We start from the raw sequence: 26,216 nt of genomic DNA on the forward strand, positions 1-26,216 counted from the left end.
GGGGCGCGCAGCTAGCGGAGAAAGTTTGGATGCTCCCGCACGCCGTAGGCGTAGCGCAGCCACCTTCCGCGCTTTAGCTGGGGCGCGGCGGTGAGAAACCGTCCCCGTTGGGAGCGGCGGTTTGCTTTTAAGTTTTCCCTTCGTCACCGGCGCGCACTGGAGCAGGCGGAGATATGGCGGCTGCCCCCGGCGCTGTGCGGAGCCGGTTCGCCGTGGTGGGCGGAGGGATCGCAGGAGTCACTTGCGCGGAGAAGGTGAGGGCCAGGCCCCTGATGCCCGCCCCGCGCATGCGCACCCCCCTAGCCGACGGAGGGCGACCGTCTCGTCTGGGGTCGCGATTTTGGCCCTGCGGGCTTTGACACCCAGCGGCAGTGTCAGCCATCGCTCTCTCGGCTCTGGCAGGGCCGGGGGGATCATTCCAGCCGGTAAGGCTGGAGTTTGACCCTTGAGCTCCCGGAGGAGGCTCTGCGGCCCCCGGCGTTATCGTAACTTCCGCGTTTCGGGGCCCGTACGGGCCGGTGTATCTTCGTGTGACGGTGAGAGCGGACTGCGCCACTGCGGGCACCGCTCGGGGTTTGTGTTCACTGAGTGCTTCTTGGAGGCATCAGAACGTCTGTAGAAGCCGTTCATTAGATTTATGTGGTAATCACAGAATCACGGAATGTCAGGGAACTCGAAAGATCATCCAGGCCAATCCACCTGCCGGAACAGGAACACCCAGATTACGTTACACAGGAAGGTGTCCAGGCGGGTTTTGAAAGTCTCCAGGGAAGGACACTCCACATGAATATTTTCATATATGCAGCACTTACCTAAATAAACTGATAAGTGCAAGTGACAGCTTTATAAAAAAAGGATTGAAACTTCAGTAAGTTGAGAAAGCTGGCATTCCTTGTGCTTGACAAGAGGTCAGCAACCTGAAGGAGTGCTATATGCGTTACTCATCATAACCATAAAGGATTCTACTGCAGCTAAGGTGAAGGCTGCTATGATGTACTTTAAGTGGCAGTGCGTGTTCTAAAAGGATTTCAGTGTTGTACTTGCATAGCTGGGAGCATGCTTTAAATAAAAGGAAGATTGAACACAATTTTTCTCAGTCCTGGTTTTGAGCAAGTACAATTCTGTGGCACATAGTGGCAATAAACAGTTTGTCCATCATATTGCATTCTGAGTATGCGTTATATGATGTCTTGTAGTTCTGACTTCTTGGGCAGCTATCTGAGAACAATCATGGCATCATGTCTGTCTCAAAAAAATTCACATAAAGTTAGCTATTTTTTGAGTACATTTTAGAATATTCTGACAAAATGTCCTGAAAGCTGAATTTTCCTTAAAAGCTTGTGTTAGATTTATTTTCTCTGCCACAAAATGTTTCATATGTTACATAATTTCTGCCTTTCATGCTCATATTGCATAATTTCTTTCTGGCTTTTAATGACTTATAGATTCCCATATGCATGGATAAACTTAATGTACTGTTTGGCAGACTTCTAATTTCAGTAATTTTAAAAGGTAAAGAAATGCAATAACAGTAATACTGAATGAAAGTTTCAAACAACCATTAAATCTTAATAAGAGCGCAGAGGTAAGCATTTGAGTTTGGGTAAGTGATGTGAAGTACCTGATGTCAATCTTAAAATTTTGGCTTACAGTGTACATGTGATGATTATTACATAGAATCACAAAATGGTTTGGCTTGGAAGGGACCTTTTAAGATCATCTAGTTCCAACCCTCCTGACATAGACAGGGATACCTTCCAGTAGATCAGGTTGCTCAAGGCCCTATCCAACACTGCCAGGGATGGGGCATCCACAAGCTTCTCTGGGCAGCCTGTTCCGTGGTCTTACCACCATTATAGTAGAGAGTTACTTACACCTAATCTGAATGTACTCTCTTGCAGTTTAAAACTGTTACCCTTTGTCCAATCACTAGAAGCTCTGGTAGAAAGCCTCTTTCTGTCTTTCTTGTAAGCCCCCTTTATATCTTGAAAGGCCACAATAAGGTCTCCCTGGAGTCATCCCTTCTCCAGGCTGAACAACCTTAACCCTCTCAGCTTATCCTCATAGAAGTGTTCAGCCCTCTGACCATGGATTCTGGCCCTTGTCTGGACCTGCTCTAACAGGTCCATGTCTGTCTTGTGCTGGGGGCCCCCGAACTGGATGCAGTACTCCAGGTGGGGTCACTTGACCTGCTAGCCATGCTTCTTTTTATGCAGCTCAGGATCCATTTCGCTTTCTAGCCTGCAAAGACATGTTGACAGTCTTTATCTGATTTTTTTTGTTGACCAATATTCCCAAGTCCTCTGCAGCGCTGCTCTCAATGCATTCATTCTGCAGTCTGTGTTAATACTTTTGATTGCCCCAACCCAGGTGCGGGACTTTGCGCTTGACCTTGTTGAACTTCGTGAAGTTCACATGGACCCCCTCCTTAAGCCTGTCCGGGTCCCTCTAGGTGGCATGTCTTTAACTAATCAGCTGCATCACTCAGCTTGGTATTATCTGTAAACTTGCTGAGGGTGCACTCTCTCACACTGTCTGTCATTAATAAAGATATTGAACATTATCATGTGCTTTCCATAGTGTTCTGTAGTTTTTCTGAGGCTTATTAGATACAGCTGGGAGCAACTGCTGCAGCACAGGATGCTACATGTCAAACTTTCTTCCTGTTGTCTGTCAATACAAAGCATACAGCTACAATATGTGCCAAACACATCTTAGGGATTCATGCTATAAAGCATGAATAACATGAAGTTTTACATAGCCTTGTTAAATTCATTTGTATTTGCCAATGGTACAACCGTGTGAATCTCCCTTAAACTGGCCACAAGGTTTCACCACTTTCACCTTCAGATTACTAGGTTAGATTGCTCCTGTCTGAACTACAGGAATACATTCTAGTCGCTTTATAGCTCAGTAGCACATGTACAATGTGAAATGTGATTCTTGCGGCTTATACAACTGTTCATCTGTAGAATGCTGGTGACAAGGAAGCCTGGATTTTGTCTGTATTTGAGAGATGAGTGGTTCTTAAAAGTCTTGTATAACTTCGTAGCACTCTGAAGATGATACTCCATTTATTGGTTTACTAATTAACGTTTACAATAGCCAATAGGAATCAGCATTTCCTCTGTCAAAATCTCTGAACACCACTATGCAATGAAAAAAAGTATGCTTAGCAACTACATATCTCTAGAAATCACATTATCATAGTGTGTTCTTATAGTTTGCCTTTACAATACTAAGAGAATAATCTTATGAGTGAGTCCTTTATACCATGGCTGCAGTTCTTGAAGATTTGTGTGTGAATTAATTAAAATCTTGGGACTCTCAATTCTGTTGATTTGTTATCCTTCCATAATCTTGAATTAATGTTTACCCAATAGGATTCTACAAAACTAAAGTGATGTAGTAACACATATTATCTTTCACTAATAATTTTATTGTCTTAAAGTCAAAATCTAGAGCTAACTATATTCACTCATCATGATTTCTGTTTCTTTACAAGCTGGCCATGGAATTCCCATCAGAACACATTTTTTTAATGACGGCTTCTCCAGTTATAAAAGCTGTAACAAATTTCAAACAGGTAAGAAAAACTTCATTTTTCATATGGTTAGACCTCTTCAGAAGTTCGTACAGATAATTTAGAACTTAAACCTAAAAGTGCTTATTATTTTGAACTTGTTTTCACACTAGTGTTACTGCAGTGATAAGTGTTAGTAGGACTGATGATGTATTTTATGATGATTCATAATTATTAGGAATTGGTGAATATATTCACAACATTCAAGCAAGGGTAAAACTGGGTGCTTACATGCTTGATGTATTTTGTAAGTTACTGAAGCTTTACTTCACTGCTTTGTTAATAAGTGTTCCATTTTAAGCACTGAAATGGTATCTTTGGAATAAATTACTTTAAAAACTTAGTCTTGCTAGTGGTTCTCATATACAGTAGTGCGTTTGAATTTCAGGCAGAAACAGACTTCTGACAAGTAACAAAAAAAGGGATAGCCTTCTTTGAAATTGCCTTCAGCTTTGTCTACATCTCCAGCAGCTGGTGATTCAGTTACCTCTTTCCTGCTGGTTTGAAAAAGAAAATAAAATCCATACGTGAGTTCAGATTTCTGGCTAGTAGGTTCATTAAGCTAGTTTCACAGAGGTGCTTGGTTCTTGAAAAGCGCTGCTCTTTTCCCCACTCAGGGAACTTTGAACTCTACCACAGGGCGTGGAAAGAGTTGGAGACTGGATTGCGCAGAAGTCAGGGTGCAAAGCTGCCAACCAGTGAGAAATTAGATTTTACCTCTCAGGGGAAGTTAAGGCACCGAGAGCTGGGCTTGCACCTGGCATTTACATTCACGATTCTTTTTCTGAAACATGGTATCTAACAGGTGACAAGTAGAGAAAAGACCAGTGGCGGTTTATCTGACAGGCCAGTTTTAACATATTTTTCCTGATTTATGAATGCCTAATTGAAGTCACTTCAGAGGGAAAATGAAGCATAGAGAGATTTGAACAGCAGTTCTTTGAATTTAGTGGCTATAATAGGCTATCAGCGTCTCTTTGCACTGTGTTTTTTGTCTGGGGCTAATGGGATGCTCAGAATGTGGCTGAGAGACTGAGCGCTCTGTGTGAGACTGGCAGAGTAACACCCAGCTGAAGAGTATCTTCTGAGTTTGAGAGTGCTGACAATAGGGTAGTGAGTATCCAGGAAAGACACACTTCACAGAGATTGGAAGTCTGTAATTCACATCAGCAGACATTTCAGTATCTGAAGAATGAGGGCATAGCTAAACAGTATCTAAAGGCAGCATCTGAGTTTTGGACATGAGCATCTTAATTTCTCTCTGAATTGCAAGCATGGTGTGGCTTCTGGTTCCTAGCTGTGTTCCTGGCTCTTTGAATATTCTATAAAGTAGAAGGCCTGGAGGTTCCCATGCAGCTGCTCCCTTCTGGAGGAAACTCCAAATCAACCTAACTTACTTGAATGTTTATCAATTCTAATTTGCCTCTTTTTCTTTCTTTTTTTTTTCTTCATGAGTTTCTGAATTATCAGATAGTGGCTGTGGATGAGATGCTGAGTAAATGCTCTGAGGTGATCTCAAATCTGGTTTGCCCAAATCCTTGTCATGTATGTCCTGTTTACAAACTGAAAAACAGTAAACACTTTTCCTTACATAAAGGCCAACTGCCTGCAACAAGAAGTTTTTGAATCATTAGGTTTTTGAAAAAAATGTCACTAGATTTTTTTTTTTAATAGAATAAAAATATTTATTCCAGGCAAAAGTATTTCTATAATTCTTGAAGCTATTTTAAACAAGAAGTTTTGTCCCAAAATGCCAATGAGAGGAAGATGCTTGCGTGGGGGAACATAATTGAGTTATTTTATCACAGTTACAACAAACAGAAAAATAGGGTCTTAACAGTGCATCAAGTAAGTTAAAAAACAATGTTAACTCTTGAAAATATGGTCTATTTATGGAATAAAATATTATAGCAGTTAAAGCAGCTATCAGGGTTCTCCATTTTTGCTTAATCTCTAGCTTTAGAATTAAAATTCTCTGTACTACTTTGACTCTTTAGCAGGAATAGGCATGAAAAGATTCTGTATATAAAAAGGAACTTTTAGCAGTAACATGACAACATGTTTTGAGACAATATAGACTTTTTTGTGATGTCTTTACTAGAAATGGACTTAGCATATTTTGTTACAAGCTTTAGGAAAAGACATGGGTAAATGGTTCATATATTTAAATACCTCTCTTCTTCCTACAGGTCTCCAAAACACTTGAGGAATTTGATGTAGAAGAGCAACCAAGTTCTATATTAGAAAATCGATATCCCAATATTAAAGTTATACAGTCTGGAGTAAAACAGTTGAAGAGTGATGAACATGTAAGCTAATGTTTTCTCTTTTATGTGATTTTTCAAATTATTTATTTAAAAAAATCTAAGGAACAGGTTAGTATTTTGAGCATGAAATTATGTTGAAGAACGTTCTGGTTATTATATATTAAGTTACCAAAGTTAAAAGAAAATACTTCCTAACCTTAATTTCATCTATCACTTAGACTGTTGTTCAAGTAGAAGTATATGCAGGGGACATAATTGTTGATCAAAATTACTTGTTAGTTCAGAAATGGTATAGTTTAGATTTAAATCTTTAATACCTTAGAGATATTTCATTAAATACCTGATTGGAACAGCAGAGAAACCAGTCAATGAAACCAATACTGTATGTCAGTATAGATGTCAACATTTCTGTCACCCTTGATAGGAGATCTCTCTGACTCAAAAGTTACTGCTTGTTGGTATAGAGACCAATATATTAACAATTTTTCTTACTAAAAAGAAAAACTTGAAAGAACCAACATGTCCATCTTTTCAGGGGGAAATACGTTGCTAGTATGAGCCATGTACAGCACATACAGATCCTTGTTAGTGTTTGTGTCAATGTGTTATTTTTCACTTCAGCATTTATCAAAAACTTACATTCCGATCCAAAACTGGTTTCGCTCATTTTAAGTCACAGAGATATGATTCCGGTTAGATTATAATTCTGCTTATATTCTGAATTAAATGTTATTCTTGCATCATTATTATAATGTCTTTTCTGTTTAGGTATGTCTCTGTGAACATGAGTATTTCATGAATGTGGATTTGGAGGATCTTTTGCCTCTGTTTTCTGAAAACCTTTAGAAACTCTCTTTGTGCCTGTATTGTAAACTATTTAGCTTACAGTTCGGAAAACAACAAGGTCATTAAATGTTAAAATTTTAAGTATTGCTTGTTGCAGCATGATGTAGCTTGTTTAGTGCCTACCCTTTTTCTTTAGCAAAGAACAGACTTTGCAGTCTTTCTAAACTATATCCCTATCCTGTCCCTAGTTAACACAGGTCTGCTGTTTTTGAAATGAGATTTGTAGTTGCTAATATATAGTAGCGCATAGGTTTACATCTGTCACTGGGATGGGTGAACATTGTCACCTAGAAGAGATTCTTCGTAGCACAGATAGTGAGCACAGAGTGCCACCAAGTGGTAATCCTTATATTTCATCTTCCTTTGGGTGTACTGTGCACACTTTGCATTTTATCTGTCATATAATGTCATATATTCAGGCTTGAAAGTCTGTGGTGAATGTAATGCAAATAAATAACACACAACTGATGAAAGTATGAAGGCTTGCTCTTTAAAAAGCCAGTTACAGCTTTTAATATCTGCAAAATACTATGACATTAAGAAAAAGAAAAAGCTGATGTTCTGTTGAATATCTCTAATTGTTTTTTCTTTTCTCTTATTTCTTAACAGAAAATTTTCACTGAAGATGGGAAAGAATATACATATGAAAAACTTTGCCTGTGTGCTGGAGCAAAACCCAAATTAATTTTTGAAGGAAACCCATACGTATTAGGAATCCGGGATACTGACAGTGCACAGGTAAATGTGTTTTGGAATTATAAGTTTATAATCTATTCCCATTTCTGGTGCAAAATACTAAAAATTACTGTGGAGGGAAATGAAGAAATGTAAGATGGTGTTTGTTATTATATATCCTTAAATAGGAGCATTTTTGGTAGCAGAGAAATAGCCTTAAACTACCAATAAATAAATAAATTAGTCATTAAGTTTATTAAGTTTATAGATAGCTCATAGACAGTATTTCTAACATAATAATCTAGAATAAATGGTATTCTTTTCTCTCCAGGCAGAAGCCAGTCTGAAATTCTGAACAGGAAGTAGAAACTTCCCTGAGAAGGTGTATTTGGTACACAGTACAAAGGGCCACTTCCTGAAGTGAAAAGCTACTGAAGGATGCTTTTTTAAAGTTCTACTGTAGCTTCGCACTTTACAGAAAGAGTTAAGGTTACAGTCAAACATGTGGAAAAGTTTTCACATGAGTAATGACTTAAAAGAATAAAACTTCAGCTTGGAAGTAGGAAGTGAAGTTTCACTGCGATAGGTCTGAAGAATTAGAGGAGGCAGGGTGAAAGTGAACACTTGCTGCTTCTCCATAACATAATCAACTGAAGTTTAACACTGAGAATAAAAAATTAGTTACTTTCCAAGCAGACTGAAGTGAAACTATGAAATTGTTGTTTGTTTAGGACATTAAAACTTTACCTGAGTTTGAGAAAAGGAAAAAAAAAAAGGGTGAGGGCAGAATTAGAAGAAGAGGGAAGAAAAAAAACACACAAAAAATACAGGCCTCGATAAATTTATCTTGTCTGAATTGAAGAGAAAGATGCTGCCTGAGTGGCACCAGTGGTGTCTAGAAGCTTGTGAGGGTGTTCCAGGGTAGTATTGTCGTGTGCTTGTCAACTTCTGATGGTCTTTCCTGTGCATCCACTGTTGGCCACTGTAGGAAACAGTAGATTGGGCTGTCATTTGTGAAAACTTATACTGAACTTCGAATAAGTCTGAAAATACTTGTTTCTGGTTTTTTGTTTGTTTTCTTTTTCATGATGATCATTTGTGTTCAGTAGTCCCTCTGATAAAACTTCAGTATCCTCTTCTGAAGGGATTAAAGGACTGGGTTTTCGTGGTCTTTTACAGTTTAGCTTCTCTGACAGAATTAGTCAGGCAAACCAGAAGCATGGATGAACAAATTTTTATGTAATTGCAATATTTGTTCTGATAATCGTGATTCTTGATCTGTTTGAAAGAAAATACTTGAAGTGGTTATATATGATCTAAAAAATACTGTCTGGGCTGTAGGGTTTTTTGTTTCTTTCACCACTAAGATGTGATTTGGAGACTTGTTCCTCTCTGTGTTTTTTTTTTCACAAATAAAATTTGTTCTCAGATTTGTTACAAATTATTTTTTTTTTAGTTCCTGGTTTCTGATCAGGAATTTTTAGGCTCCTAAGTTTCTGTATTTTTGCCTTTTTAATGTTACGCAAATTACCATGAAAGTTATACAAGTTGTGATAAAACTGGGTTAATGATACCACAGTGCTAATGGTCTATGACAGAGAAACGTCTCCTGGATTCTATTAAGGGCTCTGTCAAATTGGCTTACATGTAATTATTTAACTTCCTCTGCCTCAATTTGAGACTTGTAAGGCTGTATCAATAACTTTATCCTGTAATGTGATAGAACTTCACAGGTTTTGTTAGCTTCTGTAACAGATCTTAGCATAAGTAAATGTGTATCATTAGTCTGAGAAAATCAAAATAAGAAGACTGAGAGAAAGAAAATACTGAGAAGTATATAATTGATGAGTGTGAGGGAAGATGTTAGTTGTAATTGACTTTTTTCCTTTCTTAACACAGGCTTTTCAGAAGAATTTGGCTCAAGCTGAGAGAATAGTAGTGGTAGGAAATGGTGGGATTGCACTTGAATTAGTGTAAGTAAATGACTGAGCTTTAATGATACATATGCAAATAAAATCTTTAACAATGCCATGTCAAATCTGGTGTGCATGAGTTTTGGAGAAGGTTGACTTATAAAACTGTAGCTCTTAACCAATTTTGATGCTAGATGCTTAAAAAAATGTTCATAGTGTAGTGGTGCTTACTGTGATGTAAAATTCAGCAAGCTTCAGAAGCTTTGACACATCAATATCAAGAATATACAGATATTTCTGTTAAGACTGTTAGGGCAACTATTTAAGTTACAAAACTTGTTTTACTGCTGGAGACAGAAGATGTAACAGGAATAAAGAGGCAGTTTATCTTGCACCAAGCCTAATTAAAGTTGATGGAGCTTTTGAAGTGCCTGACATGGCCTTTGTCACACATAGGGTACTGAACAGTGTGGTCCTGCAGTCTGCTAGGTTACAGAACCCCTTGTATTATGCAGTTATGTGGCCTTGTTTTGTGTTGCACAGAATCACCTTTTCACTTTCACTAAATTGTCCTCTGCATGTCTCTACCAGTTCACGTTCCAGGTAGTACAAACAACATCCAAATGCCTGTTCTTGGCAATGGGTAGTCTGGCAAAAATGCACATTTCTTCCATTGTGGAGAGCAGGAAAGAGCTAAGTATTACTACTACAAATTTAATCTGCCTCACCTCCTGCCCTGGTTCAGTCAAGGTTGTGCTGGTGAGGAAGCATGACCTGTCAACTTGAAGAGATTTTTTTTCTTTTTTTGATAGGCTCCTTACATAAATAGTTAGAAGGTTTAGAAGTCTTGTATCCCTTATTTCTAGCTTCTGGATTGAAATCTTGCACGCTTCTAGTTGTGTTGCTAAGAGTCAGATCCTTTTCAGGTAGTCTGTCACTTTATCCATTGTTTAAATGTCCACAGGTATGAAATTCAAGGCTGTGAAGTAATCTGGGCTATCAAAGACAAAGCCATCGGGAACACTTTTTTTGATGCAGGAGCAGCTGAATTTCTCATTCCAAAGTTAACTGCTGAAAAACGAGAGACTCCAATTGAATGTAAAAGAACCAAGTACACAATGGAAGGTACAGTGTTTTAGTCTCCTACACTGCAGCAGCAGCATTTAATATTAACAATAGTCCTAAGATCAGTTAATTTAGCAGGCAGCATGTAAGGTTTTCTGTTGTCATCAATGGCATTTCCTTCTTTAAAAAGCTAAAAGTAAAAAAGGAATATAAAAACACATCCAGAATTTAGAAAGACACACGACAGTATGTAATACAGTGTCCTACAAACTGTATAAAATGTGCTTGTCTTTATATCTCTGCTAAGTTTTCATTTAATTTCCTGTATTCTATCTACTGAAGAACTTGTCCTGTTTTCTTTAATATTTTAATGTTTTTCTAAATAATGTCAGCATTTTGTTGGAAGGAGCTCGCACTAAAGCTATTGGAGGACCAGGTAAAACCTCACAGAACATTATTTCAGATGCAGTGAAACTGCAGTCTTAATAACAACAGTTAACTAGAACTGCATAACAAACATTACACAAACATATGCAAGACCAAAATAATAACAAAAAGAAGAGCATGTTCTAGACTTCAGGTAGGAATAATAAATTTTAAAAGATTCAGCCTAAACATGACAAAATTGCACTCTCAGTGTTCTTCATATATGTCATGGTATGTTTGAATTTGCACTTTTGTGCAATGGTGAGGACAGTGCACATTTGCTAGCAGGTGGATGTGAATTTAAGTATTAGTGGTGATACTAAGCAACTAAGTCTACAGTGGGTCCCCAGAACCCTGGTGCTGTTGGGGTCCATGCACGCACCTCACACGGCACGGTTGTTTCGGAGATGAGTGAAGTAATGAAAGGCATATAGTTGAACGGTGTTTAAAATACTGGCTTGGAGTCTGATTTGTCTGCAAATTAATGGGCTTTGGGACATGGCACCTTTGTCTTCCCTTTTGGCAACCAGATCATGTTTCTCTTAATCGAGAATCCTTCATCTGAATTCTGTGGGCAATGAAGCATGCATGGTAAATTTGATATTCTTCACCTCCTTCCTTCAGGAAGCGAGGAGAAAGACAGACGTGTAGCAGCATCTGACAAACCGGGCAGTGCATTAGGCCCTGATTGGCATGAGGGTTTACATCTTAAAGGAACTAAAGAGGTATGGCCATATTCTTGCTTACACATTTCCTTAAATGTTGCTTAAAGTGGGTAAAGATGACAGAATGTGAAATGTCATATTCAGGATTATTGTTGTTGTTATTGTTGTTGTTGTTATTTAATAAAAATAAAATGCGCTTGAACTGATTCATTTGTCAGAATTAAGCAGGAAAATAGGGTAACACAAATAAAAGTAACATTCTGCTTCAGGAAAAAGGTGGCTAATCAGATCCCTTGGCATAGTTTTAGTGATGTGCTCTTCAAACTGAACCATAAACATTGGTTTGCATATTTTAGTAGAACTGGTTCAATCCTAGCTTTTACCAGAAGCAGTGGTACCTCTATTGTCCTGATTTTACCTGCCATACATACATTTTCATACATGAAAAATAGGACAGTAGGATTTGTACAGAGGTAAAGGGAACATCAGTCTTCTGTCACAGCAGATAATGAAATGCAAAATCAGTAGCGGACATGAGCATTGTGAATAGTTTTGTGTTTGAAATAAACTAAAAATCCTCACATTGCATAGTTTATTATCAGATTTTTATTAATTTCTTAGCTGTCAGGTGTTTGCATCTGTTACAAACATTTTAAAAAAAGACTTTTCAAAGGTGATCAGTCATAGATTCTTCCAAATTGGCTTTACAGTATCAACTAAAGGATGTTTGTGTAATGGAGAGTGAAACCATTCAAGACCTGAATCCATAAAATAGTTTTGAGAAACAGGTAACTTTGCAACTTCTGTCTTGAGGTCAGAATAGGAGTGGTTGAAACATGGGCTGATGGAATAGAATATATTTTATTTTTCTTTTCACATAATTTGGAATATAAATTTATTATTGTTATCAGCATTTAATTCATGATAGAAAAATGAAGGATTTGAAATCCTGAAAGACAGTAAGGTGGGTTTACTTTCTTTCTGTTCTGATAAGTTCTGAATTCTCTTCCTCTAAACTCAGGGGAACTTGAATATGTTTTCTGGCATGCCAGAAAAATCTAAATTGTCATGAAATTTCAAGGAGCATCAGATAGCTGCTGAAAACACAGGTAAATTACAATTTTCTATGGTTAGATCTGTGCCAAAAAAAGGAAAGCATGGGAACTCAGCCAGTGTCCTGTGCTTCAGGACAGGATATATGTGGGATTTTTTTTCCAGATTAGTAATGTCAATTTAGGTGAAGGTGTACTTGCTGCTAAAATATTGTTATTGCTAATCATTACGTTTACAATTTTGTCAATCTTTCTTCAGTTTTCTCATAAAGTACATATTGAAATACTATGCGAAGTAAAGAAAATACACTCACAGCAAGAATTCATACAGCTACAACGGACCTCTTTGACTTTTCCTAAGGAAGAGAAAAATGCAGAACCAGATGATGGTAGGTGTCAGTGCTGATTGGAAATAACATGTTGAAGATAAAGCAGTGCTGGAGCATGTTTGATCTTGTTTGCTGTTTTAGAGTAAATACAGATTTGGAAAGTAAATCCTCTATTTCTACAAATTAAATGGAGCTCTAGCAACTTACAGTAGCTGAGAATTTGATTTATGAGCTACAGTTGAACTACAGAATGTTATGAGTCAGACACTTTTTCCACGAAGTCACCTAAATCCTGTATGCAGAATTATCCCTAAAAAAATCTGATAAAATTATATGTTAATAGTGGAGGTAAAACAGAAGCAGAAAAAAAAAACCCAAAAACAAAACAACATTTGGTGTCAAAACTGATGTAACCCTTTGAAGACAGTAGAGCAAAATATAACTGTTTCACTACTTCTTGTATCTATAAATTCTACTGAATGAAAATTAGTATTTAAAATATGATTTTAATAGCCAGTGACTTTCAGCATAAGATTCTAGGAAGTCAAATGTCAGATGTTCTTTTTGCTTTTGAGGCATTTTCTGTGCATCTCTAAATTTATATGTAATAGAGTATTTGGCAATTGTGTAGTTCAGAGAACATCCCATGGGCCTCAAGCAGTGGAAGGACATCATATTTTCCTCCTACAAATGAGGGTTTTGACTTAGAAAAACTCTAGAGAAAGCCAATAGTAGGACTTGGAGCTAAGTTTCAAAATCTTATTTTTCTAGTCGTAAGCAAAGGCAAAAACTGTTACAGGTAATACCTGTTTTTTTGAGGGTTTTTTAAATTTTATTGTTTCCTCTCTAATCAATTAGATATTACAAAAGATTTTTTTCTTTATCTTTTTATTCCATGTCTTATTATAAGACATCATTAATAACTTCTGTTGGTTACATTCTCAGGGCAAAATTTTCCACTTTTTCAGTGCTCTGGCCTGTATATGTAGAATTAACTAATGGAAAAATCTATGGATGCGATTTTATTGTCAGTGCAACTGGAGTTGTGCCAAACATTAAACCATTTATTGATGGCAATAATGTAAGTATACTGATTTCTTTTGAAGTTTAAGCTTTTTTTTTTTAAAAAAAAAAGGTAAAATTTTTAGCTGGTTTATCCTTCTGACATGAAATATTGATTGATAAAGGTTTTGAGTGTTGTACAGCATTTCAAAATAGGGCAGGCATGTTGATCTTGGAAATACCCAACATGATAAAAGTTAATTTCATTACTGTTCTTGTCCTGTTATATTGCTACTCATTATATGTACTGATATACAGTATATATACAATATAAACTGTTAAGATTAGGCCTACAAAGACAGAGAAAAACATTGGTATAATTGGTTAATGTGGCAAAAGATTTAGAATACCTTTTGTGTTAATTCTGCACCATATTCTTATCTTACAAATTTTAAAATTTTCTCCTGGGAAGGAAGCAGTTATTTCCAATATTCTTCATCAGGAAAGGTGCTCGTATTATTCAAGGGAAGTCACACTTGGAATCAGCATCCAAACGTGGATGATGATTACAGAGTTCATAGCTGCCACGTGAATTTTCAGGCCTTGAGGTCATTCTGTCTCCACGTTAGGTGCCTGGTTTAACCCCAGCCAGCAGCTCAGCACCACACAGCAGCTCATTTCCTCCCCCAGTGGGATGGGGACGAGAGTTGAAAGGGTTAAAAGTGAGAAAACTCGTGGTTTGAGATAAAGACAATTTATGCAAAGCAAAAGCTGTGCACACAAGCAAATGGAAACAAGGAATTAATTCACTGTTTCCCATTGGCAGGGAGATGTTTAGCGATTTCCAGGACAGCAGGGCTTCTCACGCATAATGGTTACTTGGGAAGATAAGCGCTGTAATTATGAACAGCCCCACTTCCTCCTTCTTCCCCCTGGCTTTTTTTGGGAGCACACTCTATAGTTTAGGGTATCCCTTTGGTCAGCGGGGTCAGCTGTCCCCACTGTGTCCCCCTCCCAGCTTCTCGTGCACCCCCAGCCTTACTGCTGGTGGAGCAGCATGAGAAAAAGAAAAGGCCTCGACTCTGTGTGAGCACCGCTCAGCAACAGCCAAAACATCCCCGTGTTATCAGCACTGTTTTTGGCACAAACCCAAAACACAGGCCCATACAAGCTACTGCAAAGAAAATTATCCCAGGCAAAACCAGTGTGTTAGGGTATTTGGTGTTTTGGAGTTCCTTCTGATTAGGAAGTAAAACGCTATCCTCTGAATAAAGCAGAAGAAAACTATTAAAACGTTCAGCTGATGTTGAGCCATGAAATATTTCAAGGCTGACATTATAAAGTAAGATTAGGAATTAGGTATTTGCAGTGGTATTTTCTGTCCTTGACAAAAATACAAAATGAACTCTTTAAGATTTGGTGTCCCTGTAACGTACATAGTGTGACTTGAGATTTGGCAAGCTCTGTTAATTCCCTGCCTATGAATCAGTAATAATATTTTTAAAATGATGCTGTGTTCTAGAAATTATGCATTTGTATCTCAGCACAGACATCTTGCTGCTCTAGATAGTCTCATGTTAAATAATTTTATTCACTATGTAATGCTGTTCTAAACTTTTTTTGATGCATAGTTTGAGATATTTTAAAGGACATGTGAAGGTCACTTATAAAATACAACACTGATCTGTTCTTAAACTTGGTGAGAAACAGATGCAGACATTGCTAGGGAATTCTGCTTTTGTAGGCTGATTTTTGTCTTTGCTTATATGAAGGGTTCTAGGTTTGATAAGATTCAGGATAAATACTGTGGAGTGCAGGGTCGCATCATAATACAGGGAGGTAATACTTTCATATGTGGACAGTTGTGAAAAATACTCGATTACGGCACTCTTTGGGAGATCTGTTTTCTTCCCTTGAAGATGATCTTGAAGCTGAAGGAGTCTTGAGATTTTGAGGTTTGAACATTGTGTTTCTCTTGCGTTTCTCAGTCTTTCCTGATTGAGTCAGATTAAGTGGGAGAATGAATAGCCATGAATTGTTTACACCGAATGACCTTTTTCTCTGTTGCTCCATGGCATCCAGAAGAGCATCTTGCTGGGTTCCCATAGTATTTATTCATATAATTTTAGATCTTTGAATGTTTTGATTAAGCAGAATAGTGAGTTTACCAAAACTTCTGTGAGTCTGCTATTAAAAAAGTAACATGAGATAACTGCTTAACATGGACGAAATTGAATTACTGAGTTTAAATTATTATTTTGCTTGTTGCTCATCTGTGTAAATATTTCAGTTTGCTGTAGGTGAAGATGGAGGTCTTAAAGTAGATAAACACATGCACACATCCCTGCCAGATATATATGCAGCTGGAGATATCTGCACAGCATCATGGGAACCTAGTCCTGTGTGGCATCAGGTAAACCAAATCATACAATTGTGTACTTAGCAGCAGCCTAATCTACAAAGTAAATTACACACTATTACACAGATGGGAGAGAAGAAAATTTAATTGAAGCAGAAGGCAGTGAACAAGTAGATAATCGTGGGTTGATAACAGATCACTTTATCGGTGTGGCCAAAGCCGTTCAGCCTGTCTGAGTATAATGAAGACACTTAGTAAGCATTGATGAGTGTCAGTCATTGCACAGTGACATGTATCTGTGTTTTTAAATCTTTTTTCTTTTTTAGATGAGACTGTGGACTCAAGCTAGGCAGATGGGATGGTATGCAGCAAAGTGCATGGCAGCTGATACTTTAGGGGAACCTATTGATATGGATTTCAGCTTTGAACTATTTGCTCATGTTACAAAATTTTTCAATTACAAGGTAAAGAACAGTCTTAAACCACTAAGTAACGCACATATAGCTTGTTTGCCAAAACCAAGCAGATGCTTTAGTATTGACAAACCAGTTTTCTTTATAAAATAATTAATCTTAGTTTAGATTTTCTCCATTCATACTTACTTTGCTAAAACTGAAGAGGGCAAAGATCTTCAGATGTATTTCAAATTTAATTGGTGAGTGACAGCTGATTTACTTGGCATGTCTGCATGTATTCAATTTCATTAAGTTTCTGTTCATGGATAAACTCAACACAGTTCAGCATAGTAACTGGCTCAATATTAGGTTTTGTGTGTGATAGCTCAGGGTGAAGATCTTTCATTCTGTTGTGGGTTTGCAAGTGAATGAATGGGAGAGGTTTCCTAAGCACAGATATTGCCCTGCTTATATCGGTCTTTTGAAGCTTAGAACTGTTACCAGCAGAAATACTGAAAGCCACTACAATCATCTCATGAGTGCTTTTTCTTTTTCCCCTCTGTTAGGTGGTGGTTTTGGGAAAATACAACGCTCAAGGCTTGGGTTTAGACCATGAACTGATGCTTAGATGTACCAAGGGACAAGAATATGTTAAAGTAGTGATGCAGAATGGCCGAATGATGGGAGCTGTGCTGATTGGTGAAACAGACTTGGAAGAAACCTTTGAAAATTTAATTTTAAATCAAATGGATCTTTCAGCCTATGGTGAAGATCTCCTGAATCCAGATATTGATATAGAAGATTATTTTGATTGAACAAAACCCCTCTTCCATTTTGTATTGAGTTTTATAAACCATTTCCTCAGGATTACCAGAAATGAGAGATAAATGCAGTCCTGTATGAAGATTTTGTGTTGATCTTGTCAAAATAGTGACCGGTGAATTAAATTAATCTGCGTGGAAATGCAGCAACAAAAGCAAGTGGATCGGTGTTGGCAGAGACTTTTCATCTGGATTAGATGAACAAAATAGCAGTCTTAAAAAGTGGGCTTCACTGTGCTGCTAAGATAGTACTCTGTTCAGCTGAATCTGAAGGAACCTTCACTTTTTAAAAGTAAACTTATGTAAAGATTGAACACATTTATTTCTGAAGTAAATGTATTTTCTACTCAGCTATGTACAGAACACAAACTTTGAACAATGAAGGCCAGAATGAGATGTCGCTGGGGCTGTTCTGTGATTCTGTGTTGTCTCAGTGTGGAACAGGCTAACGCACAGGCTTTGCTCCTCTACTATCACTGTCTACTTACTGTATGAAAATGAGCCTTCCATTATTATGAAGTTCTTCCTTTTATATAATTAGATGTAAATATTAAAATGGTAATAGTGTTTGAGCAACTTCCTGAAATAAATGTGAGAGAAGGGAGGTCATGTGGTTCTTGGTTGATATCAGACTCTATTGAGTTAATAAAGGTAATTTCTTGCTTACTGAATTTATCCCAACAGCATTCTACAGTCCTGGATGTAGCAGTTCAGTATACATAATCTTCTAGTTTAGGAGAAATGAGAGGCGAAATCTATAGTCCTGAGGGGCAAGGAAAGGACCATGCACTCTTATTTGTATTATCATGTGGTTCAAAAATTCTTTTTAATAAATAGCATTCCTATGACATCTGCATTGCTGAGATTAAGCACTGCTTAAAGGCTAAGCATAAACAAAACTGAAACCCAGCAGTTGTTGCAACTCAGGAACTTAAAAGGGTGGGCAGAGCTGCTCTTCACCCCTTTCTCCTCAGCCCAACTGTTCTTGCTCCCAACTCTGACAAACACAACTGGAACTGAAAGCACCAAGTTCTCAGGAGCAGAAAAAGGCCTTATTGGTTACCAGACTCTCAGATTTCAGTAGCAGCCTGCTCATCAAGGTAATCTATCATTTATCCCTTTGCCGCTATTACACTAATGTCTTCTCATGTTCAATCTCAGGTCCTGACAGTGTTCAAATACAATTTTCTGGCTTTCTACTGAGGAAAAAAAAGTACCAGTTTCAACCAGATTCCAAACCTCAAAATTAAAATTCTACCATAATTTATGAACTAGCAACATCCCACTATTTGAGAAACATCTTAAAACATCTTCTGTTCTACTCTTTGTAATGCTATGTAATTTTTATCATCTTCTCTCAGCTATCATAAATTTGACCAAGTGTGCATTGAACTTGTGCATTATGGAGGAACTCTGTGTTCACCCAGACAGGTATTTAATTGCCATCAGCCACCTGGCTTTGTAGCATGAGGTACTGCAAGAACATTTGCAGCAATAAGCACTGGCACCCTCTTATCTTGACAGAACCAAGATGTTATGTGAAAGGAATCATAGGCGAGACAAAAGAGAGGTTGCTCTTTAAAATGGGGGAGACAGGCTACTGCAAGCCGCAGGCAAGCAGCCATGCTCTCCTGTACTTGCTTTCTCTTTTCCATGTCCACAACCAACAGGAACATAAGCAAATAGCTACATGGAGTAGTAAAGTTAGTTAAGAGACTAGAATTCAAAATCTACCCAAAGATTCGGTTTTAATGTAGCCCACATGAAAGGCTTAAAGTATGCAACTTTCATGACAGTCATACTCCCGTGTTTATAGAGTGGAAGAATATTTGTTTCTAATAAACTGGATTGACTTCTAATTAGAACGCAGATCTGTAGTTGGACTATAAGCCAATTAATTCAACAGGGGAAGGGGGCGGGGGGGAAGTATTTGAGCAGCATTTTTTCTGTATTTCCCAACTTCCACAAAATGAAGAGCTGAGATCAAGAAAAGTTGTCTTGTTTTTAAACATAAGTTTAGGTACTTCAGAAAAGCACAGAAGTGGCAGTTTTGTTTGAATAACAAGCTAGAGAAATCCAGTTCTAAGAGCAACACACATGTTTTAAGGAGAGAAATACATATAAAATTTCACAAAATTGTCTACAACTCAGAAGTAGTGCAATGTTGTAACAATGCCCAGTTGAAATTCTTTAAAGTACCCTTAAGTACTCAATATGCTATAGTAGGTATAAGTATTGCAGAAGCGGGCCACATCTCTCTGCTCAAAACTGCAGAGATTGTGGCATGCACCGAGCTGGAAGAACTGTCCATGGCACAGCAAAGGCTTTGACCACGCATGGCTCCAGAGGAAGGGTGCTGCAGCCGCCCAGGTCTCTGGATGTTTTATGTCTCTCCATGGGGCTGGTGCCAGCAGCCTGACCAGTGGGAGCTGTGCCCTGACTGCCCCGCTGAGTTTCTGTTTGCAGGAGCTGCAGGAGGAGGTGAGCAGCCTGTGTAGCAATCAGGAGGAGGAATAGGAGATGACAGGGTCTTCACAGAGACTCTGAGGAGCTAAGGGTCACCTGAGTCCTGTGCTGCAAAGGAGGGAAAACCTTGAAACTACCCTCACAGGAGTTGGGGATTCAGGCTCCTACAGGAGGGAAGGCTTAAAACCTCTTGCTTCCAGCAACACAGAAGTTCTCCTTCTCCACCCATTGCAGGATAGGTACAGTGCCCCGAGAAAGATGAGGATGATGATTCCACCAAGGGATGCATCGATGCCAGCTAAGCCTGAGCCAAGGGTTCACACAATGAAGAAAAAGGAAGATGAGAGATACCAGAGAATCCCTCCTGCGGGGAGTGGAGACAGCAGCAGGTTTGTTTCTTACTAGGTGCTCAGATCTCAGATGCTGCTCAGTGACTGGGTGATTCAGAATTTCAAACTCAACAGAAAAATGAGGAAGACATGGTAGAACCACTGCCTTGGACCTCAGGAGAGCAGATTTTGGCTTTTTCAGGGATTTGTCAGGATCTCAGGAAGGCTGCTCTGGAAGGTAAAGGGGCTGAGGAGAGCTGCTTGATTCCCAAACTGGAACCTCCTCAGAACACAAACAGTCTATTCCTATGTGCAGAAGCTCAAGCAAGGGTGTCAGAAGGCCAACATGGTGAACAGAGAACTCAGCTGGCTCAAACACAAGAAAAAGCCAATACATAATGGAAGAAGGTACATATCACAAATAGAGACACTGTGTGAGCATGCAGGGAGGGAGTAAGAAAGGTAAGAGCTTAGTGGAAGCTGGAACTAGCAAAGGATGTGAAGAGCAGTAAGAAGAGCTTCTGTAAGTACCTCAAGCAGTAAAGAAAGGGTAACGAAAGCATGGTCCCCTGCTCAGAGGGTAGGGGAACTAGTGACACATGACACGGATAAAACTGAAGTACTCAAACCATTTTTTGCCTCATTTTCACTGGTAAGGCTTGCCCTCAGAGCTCCAGGTCCTCAAGCCTACTAACAGTCTGTGGGAATAAAGCAGTAGAGGAAGCTGGAGTTACAGATCACTTAAGCCAATTTCCTGAACACAAATCCACAGGACTGGATGGGCTATACTGAGAAGTACTGAGAAAGGTAGTAGAGGTCAGTGCAAGACTATAATTTCTGAAAGGTCTTGGAGACTGTGGGACATTCCTGACGACTGGGAAAAGGCAAATATCTCACCTGTGTTCAAAAAGCAGGGTCTAAGGAGTAACATGCCAGTGAGCTTTATCCCAGGCCCCAAAAAACTTAAGGAGCAAATACTCTCAGAAGACATTTTCAGACACATGGAGGTGATATGGAACAGCCAGCTAGATCTAGAGGGAGCAAAGCGTAACTGATCAACCAGACTGAGATAAGAGAATAAGGGGGTAGCAATGGATGTTCTATTATCTTGACTTTAGCAAGGCTTTTGACCTGATCTCCTATTTTTAGCTGTAAGGAAATTACATCAGTGAGATACAGACTGGATAAATGTACAAGGGAGGTAGAAAGTTGTCTGGACTTCCTGGTTCGAAGGGTTGGGATCTGTGGTATGGAGTCCACCGGGTGGCTATTTACTAGTGGCAACACTCAGATCGGTACTGGGGACAATACAGCTTAGAGTCTTCACTCACAGTCTAGGTATGAGGATGGAGTGTTCTCCAGCCAGTCAGCCAACAATATCAGGGTTGGGAGAGCTGTTGATATACTGGAGGGCAGGGCTGCTAGTCTGAAGGACCTAGACAGACTGGACAGATGGGCTGACAGGGACCTCTAAATTAATGGCAAAATAAAGCCCTGCAGCTGGGATGGACTAACACCATGCAACAGCACAGGCTGAGGCCAGACTGGTTAGAAAGCACCTTTGCAGAAAAGGTACTTCCAGGTAGATAACAAGCTGAACATGAATCAGCAGCATGCCTCTGCAGCACAGAGGACAACTGCATAGTAGACTGTATCAGCAAGAGCGTGACCAGCAATTTGGGCGAAAGACTCTTTCTGGGTATTCAGCACCAGCAAGATCACAGCTACAGTGCTGGGTTAAGTTCTGCACTTCCCAGTAAAAGAAACACACAGATTGGATTGAGTCTAGCAGAGGGCTACCTATCTGCCTAGGTGCTCAGAGAGGAGAAGCAGGGGCTTAAGAGAAGAGAAACAGAAAACTGCATTTCTTCCAGATTAAAAAAGAAGAAAACCAGGAGGAAGGGGAGTGACTGTTGCAATCTTGCTGCTGTCTTTAACTACCTAATGGAAGAGCGTAACAGCAATGGGGCCAGACTCTTCCCAAAAGTGTACAGTGGTAGGGAAATAGGCAACAGACAAGTTGTAACAAAGGGAAAAATATTTAGCTCTAAGAAATGTCCTTTTTTCTTTTGGTCATGAAGATGGTCAAACACTGGGAACAGGTACTGAGAGGGACTGTGGAATATCCAACTTTTGGAACAGTCAAAACTGAATTGGACAAAGCCCTGAGCACCCTGTTTCAACTGGACCTGCTTTAAATAGGTGGTTGAACTAGATGATCTCCGCAAGTCATGAGCCAGCACTGTGCCCCTGTGGCCAGGAAGGCCAATGGCATCCTCGGGTGTATTACAAGGGGGGTGGTCAGTAGATCGAGAGAGGTTCTCCTTCCCCTCTACTCCGCCCTGGTGAGACCACATCTGGAATGTTGTGTCCAGTTCTGGGCCCCTCAGTTCAAGAAGGACAGGGAACTGCTGGAGAGGGTCCAGCGTAGGGCAACAAAGATGATGAAGGGAGTGGAGCATCTCCCTTATGAAGAAAGGCTGAGGGAGCTGGGTCTCTTTAGTTTGGAGAAGAGGAGACTGAGGGGTGACCTTAGTAATGTTTATAAATACATAAAGGGTGAGTGCCACGAGGATGGAGCCAGGCTCTTCTCAGTGGCAAACAATGATAGGACAAAGGGTAGTGGGATCAAGCTGGAACACAAGAGGTTCCACTTAAATTTGAGAAAGAACTTCTTCTCAGTGAGGGTGCCAGAGCACTGGAACAGGCTACCCAGGGAGGTTGTGGAGTCTCCTTCCCTGGAGACATTCAAAACCTGCCTGGACACAGTCCTGTGTGACCTCACCTAGGCGTTCCTGCTCCAGCAGGGGGATTGGACTAGATGATCTTTTGAGGTCCCTTCCAATCCCAAACATACTGTGATACTGTGAAGTCCCTTTCAGCCTGCTTGGTTCTGTAATATTGTACATATGTATTTCCAAAAGAGTTAAAAAGGCAACACAGTAATTATTTACATTTTGTAGTCATTGCTGTATCATATACACCAGTTATTTAGATATAAAGCATTTTTCCCTTGACAACTAGAGTTCTCCTAGATTTGAGAGTTATACTTGTTTCCCTGGTTTTTATTAAAAAAATGCAAAAAAAACCCCATACCATTACTAAAACACAAAATTAACTTACACACTGCATTGTCCATGGAGAAACAAACATGATTAGATCCTAAATGTAGTCTGTGAAACTCAGTCAAGAACTACTGGTTGGTCATCTCCACCTGCCTGAAGTTTAAGCTTCTTTGCTTTCAAGTTAGGACCAGAGTTAGGCCGTTTATGTTCCTGTGACTTCTTCACAACTGAATCTTGGACAGTCTTTGAAATAGTCTGGGCATTTTCTCTGCGTCCTTTTGAATTCGAAGATTGAGATGGTTTGTCCTGTAATTTATAAACAATTCTGTTAAAAGTCTAATATTATTTCTTTTTTGGTGTTCCCACATGAGAGAAGATACTTATGAGGTTTATTATAAATCCTGTTGATTGCATTACTATGAAAACATATACTGAGCAGATACCAGACGATTAAAATAAATTATAATGGAAAAGATCTCCATTATAGGAAGTCAGTATAGATATAAATACCTTGTAACCACTTTTCTTGTTTGTTATCCCTTCTATAGTTATGATGTGTCCCTCGTTTTTCAGCAGACCTGCTTTTGGTCCTATCTTCAGGTAGGATATTGTAGCAAATGCTGTGAAGCTGAAGTCCTCCCTGCATAAATTAAATCAGTGTTATAAGGGAAGGCTAGAGACAGATTGAACTTTGTGTGGGGAAATGGGACACATTAACCCTTCTGATGGATGTTTCAAATAGCAGCTTGATTCTGCTTTATCTGTTCAAGTGGATAGTTACTTAATTTAGAGCAAGTCTGGCCAACACTTAGCATAGTTTCATTTGTCGAACTTTACACACACACACACATATCAATCTGTTGGAATACACGGAGGAAAAAAAAGATCTAAGTCATCATCTGCTCACCCTCTTATGAGGATTAAGAAAAAAAAAAAAATCAACTGTACAGATGCCAAAAAAATTAAAACAAAAATAATAGGATTAAACATTCAATTTGTACATAGGCTTGGAACTTCTAAATTGGATTCTCCAACATTAGACACTTTTAAGATTCAGCTGGAGGGGGTACTGGCCATCTTGTCTGGACTGTGCTTTTGCCAAGAAAGGTTGGACCAGATGATCCTAGTGGTCCCTTCCAACCTGGTATTCTATGATTCTATGAAAAGACAAAACATACCACGCAAACAGCCAGGTTACAAGAGAAGTGCTGTTGTTATTTTCACTATGCTTTCTTAAAATTTCTGAGTACCACTTTCCACATTAGCCAGCCTGACCTGACTTAATACTTCATCTGGGAAATCCTATTTGCTTTGTTAAGCACGGAATTTAAATGGACTCTATAAATAGCAGATTTCTCCAAAGTGAAGCCTGCTGCAGATTAAGGGTTCAACCTGAATACAGAAGACCCCAGCCTTTTAAAATTGCAAGAGATGCAGCATTTCAAATGTTCCTCCAACTTCTGTTTAAACATTTTGAAGTAGAAATACAGTAATCTTTTGAGGTTTTTTTAAAATACATTAAATGCATCTGAAATAAGGCTAAAAAGGAGCCTACAACATGTATCCATTAATACTATACAGAAGTAACATGAGAGTAAAGAAAAATGACTACTAGATGTTAAAAAAGGAGCAGACATCTTACATACTTCAGATACTGCTGCAGGAGTAAATGGGCAATAATTCTCTCCAGCTCCTCTCGAGGGTGCTTTGGTGGAGTAACTTCAGCCACCCTGAGTTTTGATACACCTTTCCCGGACCACGCATCGATTAATTTCAGTGGTGTCAGTTTCTCACTCATGTTTTCAGCTTGCTCAAGTATCTTGATTAGATCCCTGCAGTAGCCTGTTATATCCATCTTCTCACATGCTACAAATAAAAGTGAAGTAACATTTAAATAGCAATTTATTTATAGTAATTTAGATCATATCCATATATACATTAGGTGTGTATATATATACATATGCACTTTTATATATTTATAGAGATAAATATGCATATGTATACCTATAAATATATATCTATGTGCCATGTAATAGCAATGGGTTTTGTTTGTTTGTTTTTAAACTATAACTTAACAAATAAAGCTGTAATTTTTCCTCCATAAAATTAGGATATATTTGTACCCAAACTTACATTTATCTTTCTACTTAATAATTAAAAACACCAATCCTGCAAACATTGTTACATGTATTTAACAGTACAAACCACACAAATTATTTCAAAGCAGCATTTACAAAGCATAAAATTTGTAAAGTATCTACTGTATTACTCTGCAGTTGGATTCCTTTTCGTCACCCATAATATTTATTATAGAAAGATTAGAGAGCTAAGAGGAATTGAAGAACATAAGCGAGACATTTTTTCTCTTAAGAAAGAAAAAACGGCACAGAAAAAAGTATTAATTTCATTATACAAATTAGCTTTGTCATGAATAATTATTCCAAGCACTAACAGATCCATGTAGCACATAATGATTATGCTTCTATTGCATGGTCAGATCATAGCACAGAGTTACCCCAACTGCCTCCTCCAATACTAGCAACTAGGTACTGAAAAACTAGTACTACTGCTGGGTTTCCTCAGACCTTGCTTATCTGTGAAATGGCCCTGGGGGTAAACCAGCAGTAAACAGGATATATTTCAATTATACTTCATCACTTGGTTCCTGTAAGTCTTGGGTACAAACCAGCTCCATGCTCTTCTCAACTTCTGATCCCAGTATGAATCATAACTAAGCCCCATTTCCAACTATAAGATAACAAGACATCATTACTTGCATAATTTTGCAAAACAGATTATCATATAAATATAGCAAACTGTATAAAGAAGAAGTTAAATATCTTTGTTTTGTATACTTTCCCCCTCAAAAAACATACAGGGAAAGTCTAGTTACGAGAACAGTTTTGAATACAGAATTGTTCTCAAGTTTTTCAAGTGCCAATCACGACGTTTCCAAAT

The 26,216-nt window shown here is 38.6% G+C and overlaps 2 protein-coding genes across 6 annotated transcripts in view; one reads left to right on the plus strand and one right to left on the minus strand.

Moving 5' to 3' along the window:
- PYROXD1 (pyridine nucleotide-disulphide oxidoreductase domain 1) lies at positions 1–18,002 on the plus strand. Of its 3 annotated transcripts, none has more exons than XM_065846704.2 (12): positions 1–254; positions 3,506–3,586; positions 5,773–5,892; positions 7,306–7,434; positions 9,271–9,344; positions 10,249–10,409; positions 11,400–11,500; positions 12,752–12,881; positions 13,790–13,902; positions 16,114–16,236; positions 16,509–16,646; positions 17,144–18,002. In XM_065846704.2, exons 1-12 carry the CDS (start codon positions 174–176, stop codon positions 17,390–17,392), a joined length of 1,500 nt encoding a protein of 499 aa, XP_065702776.1. In that variant the 5' UTR covers positions 1–173; the 3' UTR covers positions 17,393–18,002. The 3 variants fall into 3 exon arrangements, with proteins under 3 accessions (XP_065702776.1, XP_071671777.1, XP_071671773.1); XM_071815676.1 differs by lacking the exon at positions 1–254 and adding an exon at positions 307–425; XM_071815672.1 differs by lacking the exon at positions 1–254 and adding an exon at positions 441–536.
- Positions 16,312–26,216, minus strand: part of RECQL (RecQ like helicase) — a 24,345-nt gene continuing 14,440 nt past the window's right edge. For all 3 annotated transcript variants that reach the window (XM_071815665.1, XM_065844754.2, XM_065844762.2), the window contains 3 exons: positions 24,905–25,124; positions 23,769–23,898; positions 16,312–23,564 (listed from right to left, as the gene is read on the minus strand). In XM_071815665.1, coding sequence (XP_071671766.1) covers positions 23,376–23,564; positions 23,769–23,898; positions 24,905–25,124 — 539 coding nt within the window. In that variant the 3' untranslated portion in view covers positions 16,312–23,375. The remainder of the gene's footprint in view (positions 23,565–23,768; positions 23,899–24,904; positions 25,125–26,216) is intronic.

Source organism: Patagioenas fasciata, chromosome 1 (genome assembly GCF_037038585.1).
Source record: "Patagioenas fasciata isolate bPatFas1 chromosome 1, bPatFas1.hap1, whole genome shotgun sequence".
Classification (NCBI taxonomy): domain Eukaryota; kingdom Metazoa; phylum Chordata; class Aves; order Columbiformes; family Columbidae; genus Patagioenas; species Patagioenas fasciata.